Source organism: Coffea arabica, chromosome 2c (assembly GCF_036785885.1).
Source record: "Coffea arabica cultivar ET-39 chromosome 2c, Coffea Arabica ET-39 HiFi, whole genome shotgun sequence".
NCBI lineage: Eukaryota > Viridiplantae > Streptophyta > Magnoliopsida > Gentianales > Rubiaceae > Coffea > Coffea arabica.
In genome coordinates this window covers 4,394,758-4,413,345 of record NC_092312.1, presented here as the reverse complement: position 1 = coordinate 4,413,345, position 18,588 = coordinate 4,394,758, and the positions used below count along the sequence as shown (strand labels likewise).

The window sequence follows — 18,588 nt, the reverse complement described above, 5'->3', positions numbered from 1 at the left end:
AATCGAAACTTGTCTGTGGCAAAATGAGAAAAAAATGTCTTTCATGTATCTCTTTTCAAATCCAATTTCGTGCACGTCTCCAATGTTTACTTCAGAGACATTAAAATTTTAGATTAATCATTCATATATTAATAGTATATACACTATCAACATTAGATATATGACAACTCATCTGAATTTAAATTTGAATTCAAAAATTTGTTCATATGTAATGCATCTAACCGCGACTATGTATACATAGTCATTGTATATAAGATTTATTATAAAACTTTTAGATTGGTATTTATGATACAAACTCTTGTAGAATCTTGTCCCCGTTTTTTTAGGTATAATCCACAAGGATCCGCATCCGTTCGAGCCGGGTCGAGCTCAAGCCCCTTATAGGGGGAAACTCTCCCAACATTGTTTTTTTCATTCCCATAAATTTCGAACCCGAGATCTCATGGTTAAGAAATACAAGTCCCTTCCATTTGCACCAACGTCCGTTGGTTCCCCCGTGCCCTGTGCAATGTCTTTTCACCATCTTTTCATGAACTCGTTATTCTAATTTGTGTTCTCTCTATAAAAGGTGAATCCGCTATGCAAAAGTTTAAATCACTTCACAAAATTTTTCTCAATTTAGGAGTGGATAATGATATTTAAAAATAAGGGTATATCGTGTCCTTTGCCGTAAGAACACAAAATACCAAAAGAAAAAAAAAAACCCTTGTAATTTAACAACTTATGCAAAGTCATAATCAATACTCCAAATTCAGATTCTATGCTGCCAATTATAATTATTTTAAAGGACAACGAGAAACCACTCTTAGCCACTAAAATTCTAAGTGTATTGTTATCCTATTACTTCACCCTAAATTTTAGATATTTTCATTCCTAAAGTTTAGATACTTTTTCGAGTACTTATCCAAAGCAATACATACAAAGTTTATGTATGTATATGTATATTTATGTATGTATGTGTGTATGCGTATATATATAATTGCTATAATATTATAAAATCATCTGATTATCTCGCTACTTTTCTTTTGATCTCTAGATCAACATACTAAAAAAAATGAAATTGTTTTATAAATATTTTGGCATTCAATTTATACCTAGTATTTGAATGGTGAAAAGTAGATCAAAATTGTAAAAAAATTGTGATGATTAATTAGACTGCAAAACTTAGTCAATTTTATTTTTGAAAACAATTCCTAAATTAATTTTGATATAGTGTAATGGTAGGGTGTGAATTGGAATCGAAATCGGAACTTTGAAATCAATTTTTTTTTTTGCAATTTTGGTATCATAATTTCCGACCTAATTTGATTTCGAATCCACCAACTTCAAATTCAAATTCGTTCCAAATTCAATTCGGAATTCGGTAAATTCCGATTTCACCAAATTCAAGAATATAAAAATTATTATTATTATACAAATGTTATATTACATATCTATTAAAAAATTATTATACATATATATATACATGAAAAATGAATTTGAAATCAAAATAGGAATTTCGAATCACCAAATTAAAGAATATAAAAATTATTATTATAATATAAATGTTATATTACATAGATATATAAAATTATATATATATATATATATATATATATATATATATGAAAAACGAAATTGAAATTGAAATAGGAATTCCGATTTTGATTTCGATTTCAATTTCAATTTCGAATTGTGAATTCGAAATCGGGATTTTCGATTTGTAAAATCCCATTACCGAATTCAAACCAAATTTGCATAATTCGAAATCAGAAAACCCTATTTCAGTTTCGAATTTCGAATTATTGATTTTAAAAATTCTGAATTCAATTCGAATTCAATCGATAAATCGAAATTTTTTGATTTTGCACACTCCTACGTAATGGATAGAAATTCTCTCCAATGTAATAGAGAAGAGTTTAGTCTGTATCATCTGTTTCTTAAATTCTATCATTCCCTTACTAAAAAAAGAACCTTTTTTCTTTGAAAAAAGAATAAAGTTGTAACGTGTGTGATGTTATTAAAATCCTATTATAAAATTACATGGTAGTAACAAGGATGTTTAAACTCTTATACAATACGCAACATTTTTCCATGCCTAGTGCACCCCACTGTTAGCACAGGATTATTCTCTTCTGTATCTAGTTTTACCTGATGTCACCTTCGCCAGATCCAATAATTGAAGCTGGGGCAAAACCCTGTATATAAGGAGCATGCACTGGCACTTCCACTGAACTTCAAAAACTTAGCTTAGCACTGGTGTAATTCTAGCAACCTTTACCGATATGGCAATGCCAGTCGAGCCTCCCCTAATCCTTGCTTTTATCCTCCTCTTTATCATCATCAAATGGGGACATAATTCCTTCAAGAAAAGCAGGCTTGGTCCAAAACTTCCCCCTGGCCCATCACCATGGCCTATCGTAGGGAACATCCCTGAGCTCTACAAGAACAAGCCACCGTTTTATTGGATCGATGGCATAATGAAAAAACTCAATACCGACGTTGCATGCTTCCGTTTAGGCAGCGTCCATGTCATCGTGGTGAATTCACCCCAAGTAGCTCGGGAATTCTTGCACAATCATGATGACAAACTGGCCTCCAGACCATTCACCATGGCTACTGAACTCTCCAGCCGTGGCTTCCTGAGCATGGCTGTTTCTCCATGGGGTCCTCAGTGGAAGAAAATGAGAAAAATGTACACAAGTGAGTTGATGACCCCCGCGAGACATAGGTGGTTAATCGAGAAAAGGAACCAAGAAGCAGATAACTACGTGTCTTTCATTCTTAATCAGTGCAAGAGTTCTGGCAGAGATGGCGCTGTCGTTGATGTCAGAACAGCCCTCCGTCATTATGCTATAAATGTTGTTAGGAAGGTTGTTTTCAACACAAGATACTTCGGGGAAGGTGGGAAAGATGGAGGTCCAGGTGACGAAGAAAAAGAGCATGTCAAAGCAATCTTCACAATTCTTCGGCACCTCTATGCATTCTGTGTATCCGATTATTTGCCTTGGTTGAGGGTGCTGGATATAGACAATCACGAGAAAATTGTGAAGGAGGCTTTAGGAGTTATGAACAAGTACCATGACCCAATCATAGAGGAAAGGATTACGAAACGCAGAATCAATGGAGAGAAACAAGGGCCACAAGATTTACTAGATGTTATGATATCGCTTAAGGATGCAACAGGGCAGCCATTATTATCAGAAGAAGAGATCAAAGCACAATGCATTGTGAGTACAACTTCTTTCGAAATCTATATATATATATATATATATATTTGCGGTTTCTAAGAATTTAATTTGGCTAACTATTCGTATCACGTGGATTAAGGAGTTGGTATTGATAGGGAGGAAGATAAATTAAAATTGGAAATGCGAATAAAGTAAAAATAAAAAAAAAATTACGGATCTAATATTATGCACTGTTCTAATCTAATATGGTAAATCAAACAAACTTTTCGCCTGTTTAAGTTTAGAGGAAGATCCGCTCTAGTGTAAATTAAATTGAATTAGTCAATTACCCCGGAGGCACCTATAGTCCCCTTTATAGTTATTCCATCCAACTACTACATGGAACTAAAATTCTAAAACAGAAAAACTTTACCCTAAAAATTGTATATATACCTAAGATACTCTTTATAGGCAAATAAGAAATAAATACAATAACATGATTGAGATTTATAAATGTATCGATATAGTGTATGCACGATCGTGGTATAAAACTATGCATAGCAGATCTTCATCGCTATATAAATAATATACCCATGTAATGAATTAAACTTTTATTAGGGATTGATCTTTTGTACACTTTTAGTGTAAGAAAAATTTATACAATACCGATCGAACGAAACACGTTGGCTCAGAAGGAAATGATTGACAAATCGTCTGACAAGTTTGGAATCAGTTAGTGGCAGGACAAAGAATACGAGCCATTGGGAAATGGCGCACCAGAAAAGGAAATGGAGTAGTACAAACTCATCCACCTATCTTGTCGGAATACCTAAAATGGCTAAGGGACGTCGTCATATGATGCGAGTTTTGATTGCTCAAGTGGACATCACATCACTCCATGACAAAATATCCACAATCAACTCATTTTCGCTTGCTTTGCCTGCAGTAATTTTTTTTGATTGATTACTGAATGGGACTGTAGTGGAACAATGACAGAGCACCAACAATTTTGATGTAAATCCCAACCACCACTCCCCCAGGCCACCCAAGGGGGGGAAAAATATGTCAACAAATTTTTTGCTTATGTTTTGCTTGAGGTGACATTGCAGGAGCTGTTCTTCGGGGTGGATAGTCCGACGACTTCGCTAGAATGGGCTGTGGCACAAATGATCAACAAACCGGAGATTCAACAGAAGGCCGTAGATGAGATTGACAGGGTGGTGGGAAAAGGAAGACTGGTTCAAGAATCCGATATTCCGCAATTAAACTACGTCAAGGCATGCGTAAAAGAGTCTTTGAGACTCCACCCCATTACACCCTTTAACTTGCCTCACGTTTCCATGTCAAACATAGTCGTTGGTGGTTACTTCATTCCTAAAGGCAGCCACATCCTGTTGGGTCGCCGAGGACTTGGTCGGAATCCTAAAGTGTGGCAGGAGCCCCTGGAGTTTAAGCCCGAACGTTACTTCAATGACGACCAATCAAGTAAAATAGAGCTGATGGAGCCAGAGCTAAGGTTGGTTACCTTCAGTTCAGGTAAACGAGCTTGTCCAGGGATTGCACTGGGAACTGCGTTAAGCGTGATAGCATTGGGAAGGATTTTGCAAGGATTTGCTTGGAGTGTGCCGGAAAATGAAGGAAAGATCGATCTCACTGAAGCACCCAATGAATTCGAAATGGCCAAACCGCTGCATGCACATGCCAGCCCACGTTTGCCTGCCACAACATATCCAATTACCTCATAAATTCTGAAACTTGAGCGGAAAACTTAAGTTAAGGAACTTCTTGGTGATTAAAATCTTAATCTGGTCAGTGAATTGGCTTCTGCTTGCTACTTTGTCTCAATCCAGGGGTGGACAGTCGGGTTTCTGGATTTGTTTTGTGTTGCAATAATTAATAGCTAGCTCTAAAGTCTAAACGCGTCCCTTTGAGTTTCTGTAATTTCTGTTGTTATTGTTATTGAATAAAGTTCAGTTGTTTTAGACCGATCAAAGTCTAAAATTCACTGGGTATTTGCCATATTAAAAACAGGAATATCAGTGTAATATTTGCACAAAAAGAAAGACGTGAATTGAACAAATATCTGCCTCTACACATTTGTATTTATTTGCCATTTGCTTCCTATGACAGAAAACAAATCGAATATCTTTATTTTGTGTATGGTAAAAGCTTGCAATGCCATATTCCCCCTAAAGTGTACTTTAATTCATACTTTAATCCTTAATCTTTGGTTTGTGCCACTTTACCCCCTTTCAAAGTACAAACCAAATTACCCCTCCATTATTCTAACCTAGCCTCTGTTTTTTCATTTTCTTCTCACTGCCCTTTTTCTTTTCCCCTTCATTATCTTCCTTTTCTCCTTGTTGTTTCTTTTCTCGTTCCTTCTTCCACAACCCCAATATCTTACCGGTTGCCAACTTGTTTAAAAAAACACACCAAATGGGATATTCTCAATAATTTCAATTCTCAAATCTCAACTCAATAAATTGACGACTATAGAGTAGACCTTATATGTGTGTTTTTTTTTTTTCCATCCAATCTTCCATTTTCTTCCTTATTCCTTCTCCCTAGCCCACTCTATAACCATCAAACCCATCTTCATTTCACTTTGCTATCATTGACCAAGAAAAAAAGAATACACAGGCACGCGTAGACAAAAGTTGGGTTTGATAGGTTGCCGATACCCGGGGCCGGGGTCACCAGCGTATAGTGCAGCAGGATTGTCAAAGTTTGTGCTATTAGTTCTTGATTATTATTATTATTTTTGTTTATAAATACTCTTCCTGAAAATTCAATTCTTCCTTTTTTTTTTCTGGATAATTACAATAAGGGGATATTTATGATGCAATGTAGTTAGAGCTTTGGGACTTGAGTGAAGAAAATAGGAGACGAGAAAACAAGAGAGGAAAGGGAAAAAAAAAAAAGAGAACTATAAAAAAATCAAAATACTAAAGGCATATGATTTTTTTCTCATCGGAATGAAGTGACATAAAAGAAAGATTAGGAGATAAATTAAAGATAATATGATATATCTCAGAGCATATACTCTAATCAGCCCTTTTAATAATCAATCATATTATTATACAATCAATTATCACTTTGACCGAAAGAAAGGACAAAATGCTTCAAAACACAAAAAGTTAAGAGGCAAAATGCAAATCACTCTAAAACGTTAAGGGCGTTTAATGCTATTAATATTAAAATAGCGATAGAGGAGTTTCGTTAGGAAAAGGTTCTTCACAGTAGGAAAGAAAGATAAGAACGAGGGAAGGAAAGGTAGGAAAATTTAAAATTAATAGTAAGTGTGTGTTTGGATAGTACTATACAGTATATTATTTGAGATAATTTTTTGTTAAAAAAAAATGCAAATAATTAAAAATTACTAACAAATAGAGATGGGTTATCCAAACCTACCAATGTACCATCCAAAAGCGAGAGATATGTTTCAAGTAACGGTACAAATCCGGAAGTTGACATGAATGGCCCCATGAGTCAGGAAAAGGCGGCAATGTCTTTTGCGTCCGCTGAACCCTATGTGGCAGTGGCTCCAATATTTGAATTTGAAGAAGGAAATGCACCGTGGCTACACTAAAAAATAATAAACCAAAAGCCGTGGCAGCAGCCCATTAGGCCGTCGTCTCTCATGAGTTACTTATGACCCAAAACGTTGCTTAGCTGACACTTTCTAGTACTCTTTCTTACTCCCAAGTCCTATGTATAGTGTCAGCAAACATATGGTACATTAAAACAAAACAAAAGGTTGCAGATGCAAAGATTCCATCTTTTCTCCCAACCGAAATAAACGCTTTGCCTGTGTGTCAGCGCGCCTCTTCTTCAATTTCAAATCCAAAAACTCTCGACCCGTCTCCCCTCTCTTCTCCCCCCCCCCCCCCCCCCAAAAAAATATTATTCTTCTTCGCTCTCTTCTTTATCCCCAATGTAATGTACTCACTGATTGATTTCTTCGTTCCTCAGTTACTTACTGCAATAGAATCCTAATTCAGAAGGAACCGATTCTACAGAGTCAATTCTTTTTCATGTTTGTTTTCGACCCTCATCAAGATTTTTTGTCTTGGGTTTTGATTTGGGCTTTTGGGGTTTGGTCCGGGGTCAGAGCTGAAAATCTTGAATTTTTTTTGCGACTTCATTAATGGAGGACGAAAGTGGGGCTTTTGATAAATCCTTGGGAGTCCCTAGATCTGAATTAAAGGTTCGTGACATTACACTTCTACAATTTTTTTGGGTTTTTGACCTCTTGTGTCTTCTTTCTTTCATTCTTTAAAAAAAAAAAAAAAATTAAAGAAACGTTTTTGGGCTGTAAATTTTTCAGGTTTTGGTGGGAGAGAAGAGGGCTCGCCCGGAAGTGGAAGAAAGATCCGAATTTGAACAAAAAAGAGTCAAAACAAGGGATCTTGAATCAGTGTTTCGTTCTGAAGGTATCTCTGTTCTTTACTTGATGGCATCCTTCTTTTTTTTTTTTCCCCATTGAATTTCATATGTCAGCTTGATTAGATAAACAAGTTTAAATTTGACATATCAAACATTAGGATTTGTTTTTTGGGGTTGGTGGGAATCTACTTGTTAAAGGAACTTAGGTTGACTCAAATGTTTGTTTTTGCTCGACTTCGGCAATTACGCCTCTTGTCATCGTTCCTAAGTTCCTACCGGGGAGATAACAAAAGAAATTTCACCAGTTTAGAGTTTTGTACTGTCAGGTATCTTCTCAGTGCTGAATTTAGGTAACTTAACAGGATTGGTAGGGTGGAAATGTGGCAGAGTGGTATGTAAGTTTTTGGAAATCGAAATAATGAATTATTATGTCTGCACTTGATAATTGCATAAAAAAACTCCCCCAAATTAAGAAACTGAAGGTCACGGAACGCTGTGTTGCTGGTGCAGAAAGGACAACAAAGGACGCGGTACATCTCGCAGTTGACAATGCAACCAGAGAAATAGACCTCAATGCTAACTTTGGTGCCCCCAACAATGTGCTTGCTGATGATGCTATGGCTCCCAACAATGAGGAATGTAATGTGAGTTTGTTAAATTCAAGAGGTTTTGGCTTAGATCTCAATGAAGGAGACATCTTTACCTTCACCATGAACAAGGAGCCAATTCATCCTTGTGGAATCTATGGACATTCAAAATCTATAGATGATTCTGATTGTGGTAGTTCTGTTGGCCCTTTGGAGGAGAAAGATCCAATGAAGGTTTGGAAAGAGATGAAACAAAATGGATTCCTATCGTCTGCTCATGGTGGAGTGCCGATGCCAAAGCCACGTGGAAGAAAACACAAGAACGATGGGATCAAGAGAAAGATGGAGCTTGCTAAAAAAGAACAAGTGGACAGGTTTGCTAAGATGGCTGCTCCTAGTGGGTTACTTAATGAACTGAATCCTGGGATCATAAATCATGTGAGAAACAAAAAGCAGGTTCATTCTATAATTGAGGCTCTTCTGAAGTCGGAAAGAAATGAGAATTCTCACTCAGGCAGTAGACAGAAAGACCAAACAAAAAGGGGAACAAAAGACTTTAGTGAAGTGAAGGACTTGAAAGTCATAAATCGAGCAGAAACTAAGGGACATTCACTCTCTCATGAAGATGGTTCAATGAATAGTTTGCTGGAGAGAAGGCAGATGAGTGGATATCCGGCATCCTTTAATAACTCAGCTTCGTTGTACTCGGTGCTGACAGGTGTTGATCATGAATCCCGCATGGTTGACACAAGAGCAATGGGAAGTACTTCATCTTTCAAACACCCAAATATAGAAAATGAGGATGAAATACTTGCACTTAAGCTGTCTTCTGCTGGAGCTATTACATCAGAAAATAATAGTTCCTTGTCCAATGAGGAATCAGCAAACCTAACTAGTGTTACTTCACTCTCTGTTCAAGGTTGGTACTTTTTTTATGAATTTTTTTCAATAAATGCTCTCTGCCATTCATGCAGTTCTCCAAAATAGTATGAAAAGCACCCTTTTCATCTAGAAGAAAGAGTATCACTTAAGAATTTTCTGTTAAGAATTTGCTACATGTTGAATTTTCTGTGAGGTCACAAGGCCCAAATATCAAACTGAATGATGTCAATTTACGATTTTCATCTAGAAGAAAGAGTATATTAATATTTTAACATGGTATTTCTTTGATCTCCAGCTGCTAGTGTTGCTTCCCATTGGTTGGAACTTCTTCATCAAGACATCAAGGGTCGTCTTGCAGGTGGACCTTTACTCCTTGAAATATCACTGCAATAACACAATATTGGGAGTAAATTCACCTCTAATGTCCTATCTTCATCCATGCAGCATTACGACGTAGTAAGAAGAGGGTGCGGGCTGTTATTCATACTGAGTTGCCTTTCCTATTATCAAAAGAATTCCTGTCTGTCCAAGAGAATGCTCCTTACAACTCAAAAACTGCTGATGCTGGTCATTCTCACAATTCAGCTGCTGATGCACATCGTGCTAAATGGAATGTACTGTTTGATCAGATGGATAGAACATTGTCTGAAGAAGAGAAACAATTGGTAGGTTGGCTTCAAATGCTTGTTTCCTTTATAAGAAAAATTTTCCAAAATCATAAGTATATTTGTCGCGTTGGAGTGATAATACAACATGACATCCATGCTCACCGCTTACAGTTACAGTGAGTTGGCTTGTTATGAACTTATCTTTTCATGCCTTTATTTTGCTAGAGAATATGATTGGACATTTTCCCAGAGGGAATAATATGCATGCTACATAGAGCTTTTCATGATTGTATGTTAGGATTGAAACCAGATTGATCTAACGCGCTTATTGTTTCAGGAAAGTTGGTTAAACCAAGTAACAGAAATGCAGTTGCATTGTGACACGGGTCTTTTCAAATATAGTACAGCATATAGTCTGCAGCATTCAAGCACTTTTGAAAACGATTGCAGGTGAATATTCATGTTGCTAGATTCTACTTTTGTTTATTATGACATTGTTTGCATTGCTTACTGTCTAATTTTTTTGTGTTGCATCTTATTTCGGTTCATTTTGGAGCAAATAACAGCATTAGGTTGCTCCATTGTCTTAAAATGCATGTAATATTTGATTTGGCAAACTAATTGAGAAGACATTGAAAATATAGTAATAAGAAGATATGTAGGTACATCACTTAAAATAGTGAAATTTTGTGATGGAGAAGGGCAACAGGTAGAGCCAATAGCTTTCTAATAGAACGTCTGGAGTGATTATGACTAGAAATTTGGTTTATAGAAAGTAGGACATTCATTTTCCAACTGGGCAAGTACTAACTACAAGTTCCCTAATAGCAGTTTCTTACAATTCTTTTGAAGGAGTTACAGTCACTCGTTTCTATGCATGACATCGTAAAGCCAAAGAGGAGCCAATGTGAATTGTGCTTAAAACTTAATTTAATCACCACTTCAGTTCCTATCATTCACTGATAACCTGAATATAGCAGTTGGGAAGTCCGAAGTTTTGCATCACTTAAATGCCCAGCTGCGCTTTGGTGGAACACTATCTATATGGTTCAGGATTAGAAACGCGTCAACTACTTCCATCTATTCAATTTGAATCTCCAGTTTAAGTCCTTTTTGTCCAATTCGACTTTTATTCTTGATATGATCACATTGAGTCTGCTGCTGCGGTCTCACTTGCTAGTACTGAGACCAAAAATACCTATTTAATAATTTAATTAAAGTATACTAGAAAATTCCAAGTTGTAATCTTGCTTTCCATCGGCAAAATTGCATATTAGATGCAGTTCCATAAGCCCGTTGAATGCAGGCTGTCTTAACAGGCTAATAGTACGTCAAAATCTAAGTCTTACCTAGATATTAAATTTTGGGTTGCAAAGCTTGCAGTTCATTGTAAACTTCTTGTTGCTCTTAATTGTTCATTCTATATTATATATTATAATTGCTCTTAGGCTTGCAGTTCATTTGTGTATAAATATATATTTCTTTTGCAGACTGCATAAAGCTGATAACTCAGAGAGGGATTTAGCTGTCAGAGCTGCTGCTGCTTCCATTTATTCAACGTGCAATTTCTTGTTGTCCATGGAGAACTTACCTTGCTGCTGATCACTCTCTATATATACATTTGACCCTTTTAGCATTGAGTTCCTAATTATACTTGTATTCCTTCCCATGTTTTTAGTCCAGTTGCTAGCCTATAGCATACACAGAGGTCTGATAATAGGAAACTTAGAAACCCTTCATCTTGTATTGCAGGAGTTTATATTTCAATTTTATTCCTCAGTTTCCTGCCAATTTTATTTTATGCTTGTGTCCTCCTTGTTCAGTTTCCTTTAACCGCTTCACTTATTCGGGACAAAGTACAATGACTTTTGAACTCTAGAATACTCTCTGTCATCCCAATATACAAGTAGAGGGCTCCGTTTTGTCCTTTTTTTTTTTTTTATCATTTTGTCTTCGCTAAAGCGTAGAGAACTATCCTTTATGTAGTATTGTCCGTGTCCAAATGTGAATATCTCCGAAGTACATTGGGCTTTAGTTCAAACGTTACTTATAATTATAGTACCGAATGTGAACTTGTGAATACACCAACAACTCGAGGGCTCTTCGGTATTCCATGATCAATAATGTTAACCTATCCTTTTCCTATACAAGCATCAATCAAGTACAACTTATGATGCTAAGATGTATTTCAGCCAAAGAATTATGGCGTTGTTCAAATCTCTAACGTATTTGCTCACTACGTCCCTCCTATACTGTACACCTACTATAAGAAAATGGCGTGTGATGAGTACAACAGTGAGACTACAGCTAAGAAAGTTCAACCAGTATTGTCGTTAGAAGATAACGAAACTTGGTATGTATGGAACAACCTACATGCGGCAATCTGGTTACAACCAGTTGGGAGTTATTTTACTTGTTGCTATAGGCTTTGGCGATGGATTATCTGGAACTCTGGCAAGGGAGCGATACTGCAGTTTTACACTTTCAGCATTGTCCAACGTCTTTACTACGTACCTGTATCATTTGATATTTCCAATAGCAAAAAGTTAATTATTATTGTGAAAGTAATGCAAGAAAATAATACCAGTTTTTAGACTGAAAATGTGCTGCAAATCGAGGGAATTAGGAAAATACACATATCCAAGGAAAAAAGAGTACCAACTTCCCCAAGAACTTGCCCAAAAGATGAGAGCAAGAATGAGGGAAAACTCCCAGTAGACAAAAACCCAAGATCTACACACAATTCACTTCAAAGAAAAGTTTACGAGTGCCTTATGGCTCGCCCTGGAACAACTTTTCTTTTTGATAATCTGGAACCAACTTTTCTATCATTGGTAATTCCTGAGACAAAACTAATGACTAAACATGCAAGAGAAAATGACTTTCATCACTCGATCTGCACTTATGGTGTTACCAAGTAATAATTGAGGAAGTTTGTCAAGAAGTCAGCTTGAACTCAATTAACTCAAACTAAGATGGATGATGTAGGAAAACTGAGCACACCCTTCACAAAAATTATTACAGGAGTTAAAATAGCAATTATCCTAGGTTTTACTTTTAAAAGGTTTTGGAACTAGAGTCAAGTAACCTATCAAAAACCACACCAACATCTTTCAAGGAAGATTAATTTAATGTAGCCTGAAGTTGGGACCAATAATTCTGATCATTTAAGAACTTCATTTTGGGGACTTGACTACCAGCATCTTGGCAAATTTGGATGACATCAGGTGTCAAGTCTGAATTGTAATTATTGAGAATTTTACTTAAAGCCTGACTAGCCTTACCTCAAATAAATGACACTCTTACTATTTTTTTATTGCAGGACAACCACGATAACTCAGATACCTTGTGCATCGCGCATTCCAACTTGAATAAACAAACGAACAGAGCTACTCCTGACATGTTACATCAAAATCATACAAATCCCAGCCGCTAGCAAATCCTTGAACACGATAACCACCTAAATCTTCAGGCTGTGTATCTAGTGAAAGCTATGTCTCTGAAGATGGTCCCAACAAATGATTGTCATAACTAAATGGCAAGATCACAAGTCATCAAGGCTTACATTGTTCTCAGATGAAAAATTGACAGTATCAGATATCACCTGGATCGCTAGGAAAAGCAAATATACATGAACACCAAATCTTCCAGTCAAGTGATATCTCATTTTATTAATCCCATGAAATTCCATTTGATATGTTTTGCAGTGAAAAGTTTGTGATATAAGTTTATGGAACATCAAAAAGAATAAGAACATAGTGACAAGGTAAGTAAGAGAAAGGTAACAGAGCAGTCTCGGTTAAATATTTCCATCATGGAAGGAGCAGTAAATTGAAATTGGGAATGCCAAAGTGTTATATGGAGAAGGAGGGAGAGAGAGAGAGAGATTTACCATCCATTCAGACATTGTGTGGTAACAATAGCCTCGCGTCCAACAAAACGTGGGGGCGTCCTCTTGTTACCCTGGTTCAATTTTTCCTTACTCAGTGACATCATCAAAAACTAACCAAAGTTCTAGTAAAGCTTAACATTACAAAATAAAACCTTTATAATAACCCTGTCAGTCACAGCAAAAGGAAATTGAACTCCTCTACCCCTTGGATGATCTGTCTGAACTGAATCACCATAAGTCCCCTTATCCTACAAGAGAAATTAATAATTAGAGAAGATGCAACTGAAACCCTTCATTGCTAGCATAGGCATAAGTTTGCCACTTTCAAGGACTATCATGCTTCTACATAATCTTTTAGCCGACATCAAGTACATGGACGGACCTGCTCATGCCGTTCCCTCCTCCTTTTTGATGCACGGTGAACCTGCAACTCCTCTTCTCGACGGAATGCCTGGACAGCCAAGCGAAGAGCTAAAGGAACAAAGAGCAAAGGCAAAGTCACAAAATGTTTTAACTTCACAAAAACAGATTATTTATTCCTTGACCTTATTAAACGTTCATCCTTAAATTTTCTCTCTATTTACTCAAATAGAATATAGGTAAGAGGAATCTTCAAGAACTTTCTGGATATTGTTTCAAAAGATTGACTATCATGTTGTCCCTTTGCTTGTACTATCAACAAGAAGGAGGCCATATTGTTTACCATTAAGCACTGAACAAACAGCTTTATTATTGTAACTGTTATCATATAATTTCATCAATTTCATTGCACTTCCTACACATAACTCAATGACATCACCAATTTAAAACTTGACACCTGGCATGGTATAATGTCCAACCACAGCTACAAATTAAAAGAAACAAAGTGGGAAAAAAAATCAGTGGATCTAATTTTGTGTCACGCACAAACTGTCAGGACCCTGGATAACAAATATGACCACTATATGAAGGGAAAAAGGAAAAAGAAACAGGTTGCTGTCACCTATAAAATCGACAAAAAATAAGCACCTGGGTGATGGTCAACTCAACTCAGAACTTAAAAGGGGTTGTCTGAGGTGTACCCATCACTACCTATAAACCATGGCAGTAAACTATAAATACTCAGCTTCACCAGATTCTTCTTTGTAACTGGACCACCCAAACCGACCTTAAACACACCCAGTAAAAGACTTTAGAGCATACAATCAAAATTTGGGTACACAAATCCTTCTTTTCCATTCTGCTTGTCCAAGGGAACCAGGTCTTATCCAGTATTAGTCCAAAATCTACCTACAGTAGCTATGATGCAATTTCTGAGAAAATGGAAAGTATGATGTAACGTGCTTTGCCCAGAATATACTTAAACTGGGATCTAATTAACAGCAATATTTCATCCACCAGCCAATTAGGGATATAACTCCAATCAAAGAAAGATATCAAACTTCAAGTACAATGGCATCAGCCCATTAGTTAAATGTGATGTCGTATCGGCAATGTTACTACGTACAGAGTTTGACATCAACTATGCAGAATCGACCAAGTTCATGGCTTTTAGACCCTTTTTTTAATCAGGACATCAGGTATAACTTTTTATTGAAATTGAACTTTCTACAGTGTCTCTCGTTAATGATCTTCCTGAATCCTGTATGCCAAAGAAACCAAGGAAGAAAATGCTATTTTTGGAACTAAGAACAATTAATAACACCAAGCATAAAAAATTAAAAAGTTGACCGCACCAAAAATAGTAACATGAATTGAAAAAGGTTCTGCCATGCCAAAAATGTAGACAATAAGATTTCATTAACTGAGTTACACAGCAGAGCACAATAAAGATCAGTTGCGATTTGGGAGATACAAAAAGTGGGGGGAGGCATCTTAATCCAGTTAAGTTGAAAATGAAATTGATTTCTCTTGAAAAAAGTGGGGAGCTTCACTTACATAGATTAGGGGAGACAGAATCTTCCGACACTGCTTGTGAACAAGTGTAGCAAGATTTCTGGAAATGAATCAAAGAAGATGAAAGCTAGATCAGTACGAAGAAACTCCATTTCCACTAGATAGTCAAAAGATTAGCCAAATGAATCTCAACTTTGAAAGCTTGACAGCGGAGCTTCTCCCCCAACACGACAAATTGGATAAATACAAAAAGAGCAGAATGAATAAGAAAAGCTTGCTATTTTCAGAGCAAATTAACATATTATCTGTCTCATCACATTAAACACAAAAAAAAAAAAAGATAGCAAATAACTTCCAATGCCTGATACAGGTCAAAATATAATGGACTCTGACATCCAGGTAACATATATACATTCTAAATGTATACTTTTACTTAACTGCACATGGTGTTTTTTGGAAGAGGAAAACCACAAACAAACGCAAACAACAATCAGTATGGCAATGCATCATTGTGCCCAGCTCCTACCAAAGATCAACTAACATGCTAAAAAGCAATGAAGTTCAATAACAACCTTAAGAAATTTAGATCTTCCAGATAAGATAACAACTGATGAAACTAAGGATACTAGCAAACCCCAGCTACAGCCTTTTGGTATAAGCAAAATGACAGAAGATAGTCATTTGAACACTTACCATTCTAAGTACGTGCTGTATCCCACCACTGCCAAATGAATGCCCACAAGGCAGTATCATTGCATCATCCATGAGTGCTCCACTGTAAAGCGAGGAGAAAAAAATCCTTGAAGTGCATTTGCAGTTTAACAATTAAATTTGCCAGGCAAATAATCCTTCAATAATGTACTTATAAGAGAGGGAAGGGGCAACAGACCACATAAGGCACATCTGGGAGTAAAAGCACATTTGGTACTTTGTCTACAATGATACCTTCTTTCAGGAAAGTGCAAGGACAGAAAACAATAAACAACTCAACAGTCTCTGTCTCAAGCACAGCCACAGCCGCTCACCACACCCACAAATAAACTCACCATCAACTTCATCATGCACAAACAGTCACAATCACAAACAAAGACAGTAGCACACCAATCTCAAACAAAAGTTCCTCGATTGCTGGACCTAAGCAAAGAGATTGATGCAAAAATGAGAGAGGCTTGGTAGCATTGCCAGCTCTAATTCAAGCTTCCACCTTGGCAACCTATTGATACAATTTACAGAATAATAATTGACTAATTAAAGAAAGATTTGAGTATTTTAGCTTCTATGAACAACTTTTTCCAATTCACAGTTTTATCCATTCTGCCACTGCTGAACACAGTCATGATTGTTGCAAATAAACAACTTTGTCGAAAATCTGCTTTCATTGAGGTCATCTATTCCAGACCATTCATAAGCAACAAAGATTACCGCAACTGAAAATCAAAAGTGCAGATTTTGACAACACAGAAGCTAATATACTCGTCTGGTGGCAACAAACACAGGTGGAAGAAACTTACGTCAAAGGATCCGAAAGAATTTCCCTCAACGAGTCCCCGGATTCAGCCAAGTACGAACCCTCCTTTCTTCCACTAAACCCACAACCATTCTCAACCACCAAAACATCCTTCTGCCGGGCGTGTGGTCCCACCTCCGCCGTCCCCTGCAGATACTGTGAGTAGTACATCTCCCCATCAGCATCAGCTATTGTCACAGCATTCCTCATTTCGCAGTTATTATTGATCTCATTTCCACTCCGCCCCGCAACCCCCACAACATTTCCCTCCTTCAAGCCTAAAAAGAAACTGAATAAATTCCACAAAGAAAAAAGAGAAAAGAAAAGAATTCAAACAACTAACTTAATGGCGATTAGCAGTTCATAGTTAAAGACCTTACCAAATGAGGACAGCTGCTTCAATTTCTGACTTGCCATTTTTCCTCTGCTATTTTTGTTGATCTTTTCATTACTGGCAGCAATCCCTTCAACTTCGTTTTCGTCATCGTCATCATTATTATGGTCGTCATCGTCATCTTCTTCTTCTTCGTCGTCGTCGTCGTCATCGTCTTCGGATCCGTCGCCGCCGCTGGTGGTGGCGGAGGCACGGCTGCCGAGGTTCCAATTGTGGCTATTGTCCGGGTGGGATGCGGCGGCGGCGGCGGCGGAGGAGGGGGAGGAGAAAGTGGCTCGGCGGAAGTCAGCGGACGGAGGCTGGTGGAAGTAGTGATGGTGGTCAATGAAGCCTGAAGTGAGCTCCCGAGTGGCAGTAGTTTTGGAGCTAAGGCCGGCGGCGGAGACACGGCGTGGAGGTTGAGGCGGCGGGGGGCCGCAGGAGAAGGAGTTGTCCGGGAAGACGAGGTGGGGGTGGGGGTGGCTAAGCCCATTATCAAGGCGTTGTTGGGCTTGGACTAGGCCCATATCTTCAGAGGCCATGGAGGGTGATAAACAATCCAAAAACCCTAAAGAATTTGACAAAAGGCACAGAAGTAAAATCCGGCGGGGGGGGGGAGGGTCTACTTCATTTGGATTGATGGAAAATTGAGGAGATGCAGTAGTAGCAGAGTTGGCCTTCCCGGGGAGGACAAAGCCTAAAGGCGGCGGCGGCGGCTGGTACGATGTCGTACTTAGGGACAGGAAGGCGGGGTGGCGTTTTGCTTTTCGTTGATGTTTTATGCTGATGCTACTAGTCCTTGCAGTAGTAGCACCACGTGGATGGGATATTTTGTACTATTACTACTACTACTACGTGCATAAGACGGATGTGAAAGTTAAAAAGAAATGGATAATACAGACACGACCCGGTTTGGTGGTGGTGCTTTTGGGGGATTCTCAGGTAGGATAGCCATAGGAGGAGATCCAGCTGCGAGTAGCATAGCAATAAATAGAGTACTACTAGATTGAGTTGAGTCTCCGTTTGTTTTGTTTGTAAGTTAGTAGCAGTAGTGGGAAAGATCCCCCACCAAGCTACCAAAGTACTCCTCCACACTACGCTACAGACAGTTGAAATTGGTTCAACTGTTTCGACGACGACGACCACCACCACTACTACTACTAATGCACACCAAGCAAAAGTCAACGCTATGTGACGGCTGAACAGCCTGAACTTAGCTGCTGCGGACCAGTGACTTGCTTCTTTCTTTTCCGCTTTTCACTAACAGGCATATGGATTGAACTTGGGTTGTAGAAAAATTTCGGGTTCGTTTGGATTTCTTGTTTT

General features: G+C 37.7%; 3 protein-coding genes across 4 annotated transcripts; 2 read left to right on the top strand and 1 right to left on the bottom strand.

Annotated features, from left to right (window-relative positions):
- Positions 1-1,988: 1,988 nt before the first annotated feature.
- Positions 1,989-5,131, top strand: LOC113725276 (tryptophan N-monooxygenase CYP79A68-like). Its single transcript, XM_027248347.2, has 2 exons — positions 1,989-3,209; positions 4,259-5,131. The coding sequence occupies exons 1-2, from the start codon at positions 2,265-2,267 to the stop codon at positions 4,892-4,894; spliced, it is 1,581 nt and encodes a 526-aa protein (XP_027104148.1). The 5' UTR covers positions 1,989-2,264; the 3' UTR covers positions 4,895-5,131.
- A 1,769-nt stretch (positions 5,132-6,900) lies between these two features.
- LOC113725275 (uncharacterized) lies at positions 6,901-11,406 on the top strand. Its single transcript, XM_027248346.2, has 7 exons — positions 6,901-7,359; positions 7,480-7,585; positions 8,049-9,044; positions 9,303-9,365; positions 9,452-9,672; positions 9,953-10,065; positions 11,106-11,406. The coding sequence occupies exons 1-7, from the start codon at positions 7,300-7,302 to the stop codon at positions 11,215-11,217; spliced, it is 1,671 nt and encodes a 556-aa protein (XP_027104147.1). The 5' UTR covers positions 6,901-7,299; the 3' UTR covers positions 11,218-11,406.
- A 289-nt stretch (positions 11,407-11,695) lies between these two features.
- LOC113725274 (U-box domain-containing protein 62) lies at positions 11,696-18,489 on the bottom strand. Of its 2 annotated transcripts, none has more exons than XM_027248345.2 (8): positions 17,270-18,486; positions 16,894-17,167; positions 16,076-16,157; positions 15,425-15,482; positions 13,890-13,978; positions 13,660-13,755; positions 13,508-13,578; positions 11,696-12,129 (listed from the first exon to the last, which is right to left on the bottom strand). In XM_027248345.2, the coding sequence occupies exons 1-8, from the start codon at positions 17,802-17,804 to the stop codon at positions 12,003-12,005; spliced, it is 1,332 nt and encodes a 443-aa protein (XP_027104146.1). In that variant the 5' UTR covers positions 17,805-18,486; the 3' UTR covers positions 11,696-12,002. The 2 variants fall into 2 exon arrangements, with proteins under 2 accessions (XP_027104146.1, XP_071929824.1); XM_072073723.1 differs by having other exon boundaries at positions 12,090-13,114; positions 17,270-18,489.
- Positions 18,490-18,588: the final 99 nt, after the last annotated feature.